Source organism: Colobus angolensis, unplaced genomic scaffold, assembly GCF_000951035.1.
Source record: "Colobus angolensis palliatus isolate OR3802 unplaced genomic scaffold, Cang.pa_1.0 Scaffold62, whole genome shotgun sequence".
NCBI classification, from domain to species: Eukaryota; Metazoa; Chordata; class Mammalia; order Primates; family Cercopithecidae; genus Colobus; species Colobus angolensis.
This window is the reverse complement of record NW_012119821.1, coordinates 251,883-263,969: the sequence shown is the minus strand read 5'-3', so window position 1 is coordinate 263,969 and position 12,087 is coordinate 251,883. Positions and strand designations below refer to the sequence as shown.

Genomic DNA, 12,087 nt, shown 5'->3' with positions numbered 1-12,087 from the left:
CTCACACCCAAAGGTGCCACTGGTTTGGGATTTTGGTTTCTGAAGGTTGACTCCTCTGCACAGCCTCAGGATTCCTGCTGTGGACAGCACTTTCAGCTTTTCACCAATGGATCAGGCAGAGAGGCTCCAGGCATGAGGCAGAGGGATCAGCTCAAGCAGCTAGACTCACAGGCGCCCTCCATCTCCTCCCTCCCACACTCACATTCTGTGCCCTGCTCACAGCCCCTGGGCTTGCAGTAGTACCACCTCCTGGCAACCCCTTCACCTTTATTTCTCATTTCTGGCACCTGGAGATTTTGCTGTCTTTTGACCTTGGCAATGAATTTATTTCTCTCATTGTTCCTTTTTTATGCAGCATTTCTATGCATTTTTAATAGGAGGAGCACCTGTTGGCTTTAGCTGAGGCTGTCAAACGCTGGGAAGTTTCCGTTGTTGTGTACAGTTACACAGCTGTAACCTCTGCTAACCTCTGAAAGCCTCTGTTCTCATTCTTGTCCTTCCTGCTCTCTGCCAAAGCTGAATCAGTGCCTGCCGTCCTCCTTCTGGGTAGATTCTGTTTGTATACATTATGGAATTCTCTTTATTCTGTGTCTTTCATCAGTGCTCTTCCTTTCACTTGGCCGTTGAGGTATGTGTCCAAATTTTGTTTTGGCCAATGCCCCAAGCACATTCTTATCTCTGTTGTGGTTTTAATCCTTTTTTATTTTGTACTTTATTTTAATGAGGTCTCCAGAGTTGAAAGAAAACAGTATGTTCCTCAGTCTACTGTCTTCAAAGAGAGAGTTCAGCTGAGCTCTCAGTGCTGCTGTGTAAGCCTCCTTTTTATTTATTTATTTATTTTTTTTGTCCCTAGGTCAGCCTCCTTTCTCATTTCTGACATTTCCCCTGTCATGCCTAGCAGAGAAAACAGAAGCCCTCAGATGAGTGTCCCTGTTTCGCATCTTCCCCTGACAGTCTGCAAACCACCTTTGTTGTTGCCCATCCTCACCTCCTTTCCTTTTCTCCTTGAGAAAAAGGTGTCCCTGTCCTCCACTGACCCTCCGCTCCTGCCCGCCACACTGCCACACCCCCTCCCTGAACCTTATCCATGCCCGGCGTTCCTAAATCTATCCAGTTCTAATCATCACTTTCCTTCAGACTTAATTTCTAATTGTTGACTGATAAGCCCTCCCTCACATACCCAATTGTTTTCTCAAATTCAGCCTGTCCAAAGCTGACATCATTGTCAGGTCCATACATTGTCAGCTCTGGTCATTTCTTTCTGAAAAGATCAGCTTCTCTTTATGTTTTCCTTTCTCATTGCTAAGTAACTTCATGATCCACTAAGTCACCAGCCACAAGTTTGGGTGGTTTGTTTTTGTTTTTGTTTTTTTTACCTCCTTGAATATTTTTAGAACTGCACTGATGCATACAGTAGCTACTAGCCACATACAGCGATTTAGGTTTGAGTTTAAATAAATGAAAATACAATACAGTTAAAAATTCAGTTCCTTGGGTACACTAGGCACATTGCAAGTGCTTACAGCCGTGTGTGACACCAGGCTACCATAGCAGACAGCGCTGCTCTAGAACATTTCGGTCCATACAGGAAGTTCTGTTGGATGGAGCTGGTCTAGAGTGTATCTTGCCATCCTTATTCCCACTTCGCTGACTGTATTTGAGCACTAATAATTTCCCACCTGAACCATCAGTAGAGCTCCTGGCTCACCAACTTTTTCTTCCTTACTTCAGTCTGTTTTCTCCTCTAATCAAATGATTTTTACAAAACCCTTGAAGAAATACCAGAGAGAAACAACTGTGGCCTTTTAATGTCGTTTCCTTACTTGAAACTTCCAGAGTCTCCCCCATTATCTTTTCCTCTTTATTTGCTTGTTGAACAGCTCAGCCTTCAAGATTGAGTTCCAGTGTTGCCTGCTGTAGGAAGGCAGAGGCCAGCCAGGTTTCTTCTTCTGCACTTAGACACTCCTTGTTGGCACCCCTCTTTCAGAGTGTGTTTCCCGTTGTAATGTTTACCAGCCATGCAGTAGCTTCAGGAGAAGTGAAAAAAAGCCTTTCAGGTCATGTTCTGGTGTTGAGGAACCCCAGTTGAGAAAGGCTGTGAAGGGTGGTGAATGATGTTCCCACAAGTATCAGACCCTGCCTCAGGTTACCCTTGGTTCTTGGCTATCTCTCGACTCCAAAATATATATTCTGTAGAGAGAAACATAGTTCCTCCAATAAAAATAGCCGTGTGCAGTGGCATGCCCCTGTAGTCCCAGTTACTTGGGAGGCTAAAGCGGGAAGATCCCTTGAGCCCAGGAGATTGAGGCCGGCTTGGGCAACATAGTGAGACCCTGTCTCAAAAAAATAAATCTTCAGTGAAGGAGGAATATTTTAATTGCCACAAACTTTCACAGTTCTGGAGTCAAGGAGTCCAAACTCAAGGTGTTGGCAGAGCCACACTCCCTCAAAGGGCTTTGAAAGAGAATCCATCCTTGCCTCTTCCAGCTTCTGATAGCTCTTGGTGCTCTTTGACGTGTGTCCAGTCTCTGCCTTCATCTTCACAGGGCCTTCTTCCCTGTGTCTCTATGTCTGTGTCGTAAATATCCCTTCCTTTCCTCTTGAGAGAACACCAGTCATTGCACATAGGGCCCGCCCTAAATCGGATTATCTTGGCTTGAGATCATTAATTTAGTTATATCTACAAAGACCCTATTTTGAGATGAGGTCACATTCATGGGTACTGGGGATTCAAATTTGGACATATCTTTTGAGGGAGACAGAATCCAATCCGCTACAATGGGTGAGAATAAAAGTGAGAACTCTATTAACTATGTTTCTGCCTCTCTCCCAAGCCATGCCTAGGCTGACTCAGCATATTGACTTTAGCCTTCGTTTCTTGCATGTATTCCTATAAATTAAGATTCTCACTTGCAAATCAAAAGAAGGGGGAGGAGGCCACTTAACCAGCTGTCTTTCTTTCCCTGACAGGCACACTGCACTCCCTTCAGCTGGATTTGCTTCCACTGGCTAGCAATTATCATTAAATAATAAAGCATAGCCCAAAATAAACATGTTTATCATCTTTAGTTTTCAGAGACATTCTCTGGGTCCAAAGCTTTTAAAGTGAACGTAGATATTTAGATTTAGAAATTATTTTAAGCACATGTGTGCACATGTACAGCAAGGAAAATGACTAGAAGTAATTGCCTCTGTAGAGTAAGAAATAACATAAGCACTTTGACTGTTTTTATGTTTTAGTGTTATCTACATTTTGCACAGTGAGCATGTTTTACTTTTGTGATTAGAAAAAGAAATGTTTTTAAAACATGAATAGTTTTAATAAAGTCTTTATAAATTGCCCAGGCATTTTTTTTCTGTATTTTTTTTAAAGAGATTAAAAAAAAAACAAAAAAAAAAACAAGATGAGTAGGCCAGTAGGGATTCTGCAAACAGACCACTGATGGTCTTGAGTGCAATTCAGACACCATTTAGGTTTTGGAGTGGTGTTAACATTGTGAATTATTCAGGACCTTATCAGATTCATCAGCAGTAAAAACTGAAATTCAGGGTCTCCACTGGGAGGTTTTCCCAGTCCCTGGGGGAATGAATGAGCCCTCTCTCTTTGCCCGTTTTTTCTCTGTGGCATAATGAGGTATCCACCCCCATACCCACTTTTGGTTTGTGAGGGACCATTTCAGAATGAGTCCTGTAATCCTCCATCAGCAGTACCACTCGGCTTCCACGGCGATGGATTTTCCTATTCCTGAGGCCCATTCGGCTTCCACGGCGATGGATTTTCCTGTTCCTGAGGCTATTTTGAGTGTAGCCCTGTGTCTGGTCTGTTTTGAGGACATTTCCATCGATCCTCCGTTACTGGAACCCGTGGCAGAGCATTAGGCCCTTTTGAGCTGTTCCACTATTGAATGCAATTTGCTTTGAGGGAATTTTCCTATTTTAGCTTCTAATATGTTGATGAATTATTGAAATTTCAATTACTTTTGCTTCCCAAGTTAGCAGGATGGAGACATCCCAGACATTTAATATGAAAAGCTTTCCAGTGCTTTTTAAAGAAGGGGCCACATGCCTGTCCTCTGCCCTTGTCTAGAAGGCTTTTGGCGGCAGGGCTGGCACCCGGGCACGGCTCCACTCTTCCTGTCTATGGGATTAAAGTGCTTTGTGGCCTTGGAAGTCCCTTAGGTCAGTGCTGCTCAAGGTACGGTCCCCTGACCGGCAGCATCAGCATCTTTTGGGAGCTTATTAGACTTGTAGATCTTGGGCTTCATCCAGACCCTGCTAAATCAGAATTCCTGGGGTGGGGCCCTGGAGTCTGTATTAACAAGCCCTCTGGGGGATTCTAGTACACTATTCTGTTGAGAAAGCCCTGTCTTAAATTTGCTAGTGCTAACTCTTCCCAGCCCGGCAAAGTCTGGTACCCATTTGTAAGGACCGTTGGGTGCTGTAGTTAGTTTGCCCTTTCAGGTAGACACTGTACTCTCATGCTGAAAGTGTGACCAAGATTATAAAAGACCAATCTCTAGCAATGCTTTTCAGCTCCTTGGAATACTTCTCTCTTTGGAAGTCACAGAGTTGTAACTATAGAGAAGCAGGATTTGGACATTCAATTTCTGTGCAGTTAAATGTGCATTTTAAATGTAACTTAGAGGGCCCCATGTTTCTTTTTTTATATAGAAGGACTATTTAGACATTCCTACCTACTATCCCAGGGAAAATCCATCTGTAGGTAACTTGGGGAAAAGGTGCTGGCTCCATCAGTGTCTCTTCTCTTAGCCTAATCTTTTCCCCAATGCAGACACCTCCTCTAAACCACACATATTGAATAACTTGCACCTCTTCAAACATAGCATGTCATCCCAGCACCTGTGCACACCCCCACTCTCACCCCCCAAGCATATCATCATGAAAGCCATATCCTCACTTGTTCTCCTTTAAGATTGCTCAAGTACCACTGTCTTCGTTCAGCTTTGTCTGGATGACTTCAGCTGGAGTTACGTTCTTCCCTTTTTCTGCTTCCCATAACACTTGAGATAGAAATTTATAACACTCAAGTGCACTTGTGTTGAAATCATTCCTCTCTCCTCTGGGCTCTGAGATGATGATTCCATGAGAGGTGAGTTCATCCTGGGTCCTCTGTCTGCAGTCCCCAGCACAGTCAGGCACTTGGGACTAAAATAATAAACATTCCTTAAAGGTAATTATCCAGTGCCTGGGCTCAGTGGCTCATGCCGGTAATCCCAGCACTTTGGGAGGCTGAGGTGGTAGAATTGCTTGAGCACAGGAGTTCAAGACCAGCCCTGGCAACATAGCGTGACTCTGTCTTTACAAAGAAATTTAAAAATCAGCCAGGTGTGGTGTGTGCACCTAGTCCCAGCTGCTCAGGAAGCTGAGGCAGGAGGATCCCTTGAGCCCGGGAGATTAAGGCTGCAGTGAGCCATGGTTGCACCACTGCATTCCAGCCTGGGCAGCAGAGCAAGACCCTGTGTCAAAAAAAAAAACAAGATGGTCATCCATCCTGGAAGCTTCCAGTGCCTTACATAATATGTGCACCTCATGCTTGTGAAGAATAGATGATGGTCTGTGGCAGATTGAGTTAAGAATATATTGACTCTTGGGCAATTATAAAAACTAGTAATATCATCACTTTGGTTTGTAACTCTACTTTTTTGTGTTACATGTGATTTAAGAAACTGATTCATTTAAAAAAATTATTAGTCCAAAAAAAAGAATATAGTGACTTTTATGGGAACTCAAGCATCCTAGCTTTTCAGTGGGCTGATTCCTCAATGTAAAGGAAAGCCCCACCACCTACCCACCTGGCTGTTCTGCTCTTTAGCCAGGGAAACCACCAACTATGTCGAAGCATTATGATTGCAGGTGAGAGAGCTTCAAACTCGACTACAGAGCGTGCAGGCCGCAGGTCCCTCCAGCCCCGGCCGCCTCACTTCCACCAACCGCCCAGTGAACCCCAGCACCGGAGAGCTGAGCACGAGCAGCAGCAGCAACGACATTCCCATTGCCAAGGTGAGTTCCTGGGGCTGGACCTGATGAGTGGGAACACCTCCTGTTATCTGGAAGCACCAGGCTCATCCTAGTCGCTGTACAGGCATGCCCTTAGCTGAGACAGCCCAAGGGGCTTCCCCTGGGACCTTACACAGGCCTTCTATGCAGGAGCTGTAAGGAGAGATAACCCACTAATAGTTTTAAGTCTCTCTCAGCTGCAACCTGGACGCCAGCTCCCATTAATCAGCCAGCTGGAGAATGTCACAGCTGACAAGTCATTATGGAGAGTGAGATGTTTTGTCAAGTGCTCCAGGACTTCACAGTGGACAGAGTTGCTCTCAAAGACTAAGGTTCAGCCCAGTGGGGCACCTTGAGTAATGAACCAGTGATCTCTCCACTCACAAGACTGACAGCTCTGCCAGAAAAAAAGAAAAATAGATGATGATGGACAGGCTGTGGCAGCTGTGAGCAGTAGCCGCACTCATTCGCTGGCACAGCCCTCCAGTACCCGTGTTGAGTCTGTCTCAGATGATTAAAATTATGCCTGTTGGCTTGCCTGGTAGCTCTACTAGCCACCACAGTGAGGTTGTTTCTTAACTATCAAGTTTAATAAGTTAGGTTAAACCCGTGTTTTCTAACCAGAAGTGAGCTCTTCCTCCGGGGGACATTTGGCAATGTCTAGAGACATTTTTGATGGTCACAATTGGAGTGCTACTGGCATCTTGTGGCTAGAGGCCAGAGATGCTGCTAAATATCCTACAATGCACAGGACAGATCCCCACAAAAAGAATTATCCAAGCCAAAATATCAGCAGTGCTGAAGTTGAAAGGCCCTAGCTTAAGCTAGTGGTAGAAAAATTGGACAAATGAGCTGTTCTTAACAAGTTCTTTAATCATTTAGTTGACATGGCTAAACAGCCCTGTATAAACATAGTCCCAACAGTTTATCTGGGGAGTGGTGTATAGTTTTCTATAATGCTTTGTTTTCTTTTTTAAGATTGCTGAGAGGGTGAAGCTATCAAAGACAAGGTCTGAATCATCATCATCTGATCGACCAGTCCTGGGCTCAGAAATCAGTAGCATAGGGGTGAGTGTTCACGAGAAGCAAGGCAAGAAGGTACCCGGTAGAGCTACACAGACAATTGATTATAGATGACAGAATAACTTCCAAAGTCTATCTCCAATAAACTAGTTATAATAGTAAATCATACCTCATTTCCTTCCAAAGGATTAAATTACAATGTATGATGATTTCTATCCATATGGTGAATTACTTCTTCAGCTTTAAGGGAGATTTTTTTTCCTTTCCTTGAAACCATTCAGAATGAAATGATTTAGGTCCAGCTCTTGGTGATGTAGATGAAAGTCTTGAAGTATCTGTCTTATATCACCCTGCTACCCCAGAGACGAAGAGCTCTAAAAGACCTTTGCCTTTTGCACATCCATCTTAAAAGGGGATGGGCTCTCTACTGAGGAGGAATGTTGTCTTTGAAGCCTAACCCAGTGGTAGGAAAGACCAGAACCTTCAGTTTAGTCCCAGAGTTTTCATTTGTGGAGTCAGGCAACCCCCTGGGACTGTAAGAGCTGATGGATGGTGAAAAGGATTAGTTTCATTTCTTTAAGGGATCTTTTAGGATTGGGGATGAGGCTGAGAGAGCCAGCTATTTGATCCTCAGTGACAGAGAGAGCCTTGAAATAGCATTTTAAGGCCCTAATTTAGAATTTTACACTGAGCAAAAATTGCATGTATTCAGATTCCATGCCAAAGCCAAAATGTGAAAATGAAGGAGTCAGCCCCTCTCCTGGGCTACAGAAACCAAAAACAGTGACCTGGAGTAGCAGGGAATTCAGGATAGGGCAAAGAAATCCTGATTCTGTTCAACATTCAGAATTTTGGGAACTCCAGGAAGGCATGATCTCCCCATCCTGGCTGCCCAGCACTACGTGCTTGGGGAAGGAGTCATATTTTGATCCTGTTTTCTTTTTTCTTCTACTGCTTTTATAGTATTTATTAGTTAACTTTTCATACTAGGATTCTGTCATACAAACTGAGAACCATTAGGGTAACCATCCTCCCAGTCCCTGATTCTCAAGGAATATCTTGAGAATTAAATTCTTTTGCATACAAAACATGCGTGGCGACCAGCATCTCTGAAATGGCATGTTCCAAAGGGGAATTAATGCTTCTTTTTGCAGGTATCCAGCAGTGTGGCAGAACATCTGGCCCACTCACTTCAGGACTGCTCCAACATCCAAGAGATTTTCCAAACACTCTACTCACACGGATCTGCCATCTCAGAAAGCAAGATTAGGGAGTTTGAGGTGGAAACAGAACGGCTAAACAGGTGAGGAGAGATCCTATCGATTTGATCCTGGGGCAGGGAGGAGCTGCTACTCCTCACTTCTCTTTCCAAAGATCTGTTCAAGGTGACTTATGTATTATGACAGAGCAATACTGTCAGGCTGGTGGGGTTGGAAGTTCCCACCACCTTGGTCATCAGAGGAGTGCTCCCAACAGTCTGAGCTGCCATCATGGCTGTGACCTGGGCATTCACATGGGCCTTGTGCTTAGAAAGGTACCATACTTGCTTCACTGCTCTGCTGTCACCATTTTAAATTCTTTTTTTTTTTTTTTTTGAAACGGAGTCTTGCTCTGTTCGCCCAGGCTGGAGTGCAGTGGCCGGATCTCGGCTCACTACAAGCTCCGCCTTCCAGGTTTACGCCATTCTCCTGCCTCAGCCTCCCGAGTAGCTGGGACTACAGGCGTCTGCCATCTCGCCCAGCTAGTTTTTTTTTTGTATTTTTTAGTAGAGACGGGGTTTCACTGTGTTAGCCAGGATGGTCTCGATCTCCTGACCTCGTGATCCGCCCGCCTCGGCCTCCCAAAGTGCTGGAATTACAGGCTTGAGCCACCACGCCCATCCCATTTTAAATTCTTAATACTGTTAATCAAGGGACTCCGCTTTTTTAGTTTCACACTGGACCTTGCAAATTACATAGTGAGTCCTGGGAGCAGCCCCTACAGAATGGCAAGTAGGTCACAGGTGACTGCCAAGCATGCAACCCTGTGCTGCAGAGAACCACAGAAGGAAGTTCTGGAATGTTGAGTCAGCATCTCAGGGGCACTTGGAGCTACTGGAACCAGCAGAGGCAATCTGGTAGGGCCGTTCCTGGTGTGGACCAGGCATGCTGGTCTATCTGTCCTTGCTCTTCCTGATGGTTGCCTAATTTTGTTTATGCTTTTTGCAGATGTGCTCAGTCTTGGGTCCCTACATCCTATCCTAACTGCCCTACCTAGAGTAATTTTACTATACCCCGTTATATGGGTTCTTTTCAAGTCTTTCAAAAGAGGTGGTTTCAGTTTGCCCTTTTGCCTGTTGGCAAAGACTGTCTTATGGTCATGCCAGTGATGAGGGAGTTGCTAGCAAAGCAAAGGAGAAGGACCAGGGCCAAACCATGGAAACCACTTGGCCTCAGAATTGGTTCTGCAGTGGCAGAATGGACTGTTGAGTCACATCTGAGTGTGGTGTGGCTGCCTTGACCTACTAATCTTTAGTGGAAGAGCATTGTAAGAATTTGAAAGGCTTATGAGCTAACCAGGAAGAAATAGGGATACCCTTCCCCATCCACCATTGCTTAATTCCATTCCTCTTGTGTATGGCAAACCAGAATAAATTGAATTATCATGTTAGTCCTCCCTGATTTGAAGCTGTTTAATATAGTTCTTGAGAACCAAGGTAATTGACAATCTAGGTCATTTTAAATCTTGAAATTAAATGTTTTCCTTATTAAATCCAGAATACTTAAGAGTGATAATCCTGATGATTACTTAGTGGCAGTAAAGAAGCAGTCTTTTCACTATCACTGGCCTGGGAGTGCTTAAAAATTGAATCAGATATGCCCTTTGCAATTTAATGAAGTCAGATGCCTTCAGGGGGACCTCAATTTAGTGAGGATCTCCTCTCTACAGATTCTGGGATTTTACAAGTTGGATTTGTGGCTGAACTTGAATAGGGGAGTTGCTTTCTACTCAGTTATATACACCCAGGAGAGACCAAAGAAGGGAGAAATATTTAGCTGGTAGCTCATGTTATTGTGGTGTTTAACAGCTTACAAAGGGCTCTCACAGACAGCCGCTTAATCCTCAACCTGTGAGGGTAGAGTAGTCCTGTTTTGCAAATGAGAAAACAAAGACTTTGAAGTCCCAAGTTGAGTGACTTGCCTTAAATCCAGACCTATTAAGTAGCTGAGATGGAATTCCAAGTGTTACCCATTGACCTCACCTCCATTGTCATCTCTGTGATCCTAGCTGCTGCGGGAACCTGGGGCTGCTTAGAAATAAGCTACCAGTATATCCTGATGTCTGCTATTTTAACGACCTACCTCAAAGTTGGAGGCCTATTACTCTCAAAGTATGTTAGCCTTTAACTTCATGATTGCGAGGGGAGGGGTGACATCCGTACCCACTGAAATGTCTTCCTTCTTTAACAAATCTGTGTTAAACATCTACTATATGCTAGGCTACGTGGCATGCAAAGCAAAGTAAAACAGATAGGGTCCCTGCTCTCATGGAGCTTATATTCTGTTAGGGAAAATAGACCAAGGAGAAAACAAATAAGATGATAAGAAAGATCCAAGAAGGAAATAAATAGGACACCAGCAGAAGCTGAAAGAGGGTTGATTTTTCGATGGGTAGTCAGGGAAGGTGTCTGAAGAGGGGAGGCTTACATTGAGATGGATTACAAAAAAAAAAAAAAAGCAGCCATATGGCAAACTGATACTCTTATGGCCACTTAACAACCATGAGGCCTGAAAGAGGAACTGTCCAAAGGCCAATGGAACTGAAATGGAGTAAGGGGAAGAAGCTACACGAGATGAGGTGACAAAGCAGGGGCTGGCTCAGATGTGGATTTTGATACCATGGACACATTTTACTCTTTATTCTAAGTATAATTGGAAGTCATTAAAGAGTTTTCGAATATGGAAGAACAAGATCTGATTGACACTATGGAAGCTCACCTGGGTGTGGAAAATGGGAAGGGTGCGATAAGAGTGGAAGCAGCATGATCTTTGCGGTGCACGAGGTTAGCTGTGGCGGGATGGGGCCAGGGGCTTCACGCACGGCATGTGCGGTGCTGAAAGCAGTGGAAACTGCAGCCGGGTTCCACTTGGATGAGAGAAAGGGATGGTCTCAAAAAAGATTCTCAGGGGTCTAGTGCAGGGGTGTCCAATCTTTTGGCTTCCTGGACCACATTGGAAGAAGAGGAATGTCTTGGGCCGAACATAAAATCCACTGACAGTAATGATAGCTGATGAACTAAAAAAAAATTGCAAAAATATCTCATAATGTTTTAAGAAAGTTTACAAATTTGTGTTGGCCGCATGCAGCCTACAGGTTGGACAGGCTTGGTCTGGCATGTAGTGTTGGGTAGATGGTGTTGGCATTTCCTGAGATGGAGAAGATAAGGGAGGATGAGGTGCAGGGAAAATCAAGAATCCCACTTTGGAATGTTACATTGGAGGTAGCAATGTGACAGCAAAGGGAAATGTCAGGAAGGCAGCTGGATATGTGAACCTGGCCCTCAGAGGCAAGCTCTGGGCTAGAGAAAGTTGGGAGCCAGTGGATCTTACCTGCCTAATAAAGTCATGGGACTGGAAAGAAATCGCCCCTAGGGTGGGAGTGTCGGTAGCAGAGGGGACCCCAGGACAGCCCCAAGAGAATGCCAAGCCTTCTCAATTTTATAGAGAATGAGCATCTAGCAAAGGCAACTGAGAGGAAGTAGCTGCTGGGGCAGGAAGAAAACCAGCAGAGACCCACCTTGGCTTAAGTGAGAGGAGCTCTTTAAGAAGGGAAGAGGAACAGATCAGTGAGGTGTTGCCTGAGAAGGGCCCTGAGATGGGCTTGGCCACACGGAGGTCTATGAGTTGGGTAAAGGCTTTATCTAGTTAGCAGGGATGGACTATAGACTGGAGCAAGTTGAAAAGTAAATGGCCGGCGCGGTGGCTCAAGCCTGTAATCCCAGCACTTTGGGAGGCCGAGACGGGTGGATCATGATGAGGTCAGGAGATCGAGACCATCCTGGCTAAC

The 12,087-nt window shown here is 44.7% G+C and overlaps 1 protein-coding gene across 2 annotated transcripts in view; it reads left to right on the top strand.

Annotated features, from left to right (window-relative positions):
• The window catches only part of MCC (mutated in colorectal cancers), a 471,854-nt gene that overhangs the window by 408,730 nt on the left and 51,037 nt on the right, over positions 1-12,087 (top strand). For both annotated transcript variants that reach the window (XM_011963646.1, XM_011963647.1), the window contains 3 exons: positions 5,875-6,021; positions 6,997-7,086; positions 8,196-8,344. In XM_011963646.1, coding sequence (XP_011819036.1) covers positions 5,875-6,021; positions 6,997-7,086; positions 8,196-8,344 — 386 coding nt within the window. The remainder of the gene's footprint in view (positions 1-5,874; positions 6,022-6,996; positions 7,087-8,195; positions 8,345-12,087) is intronic.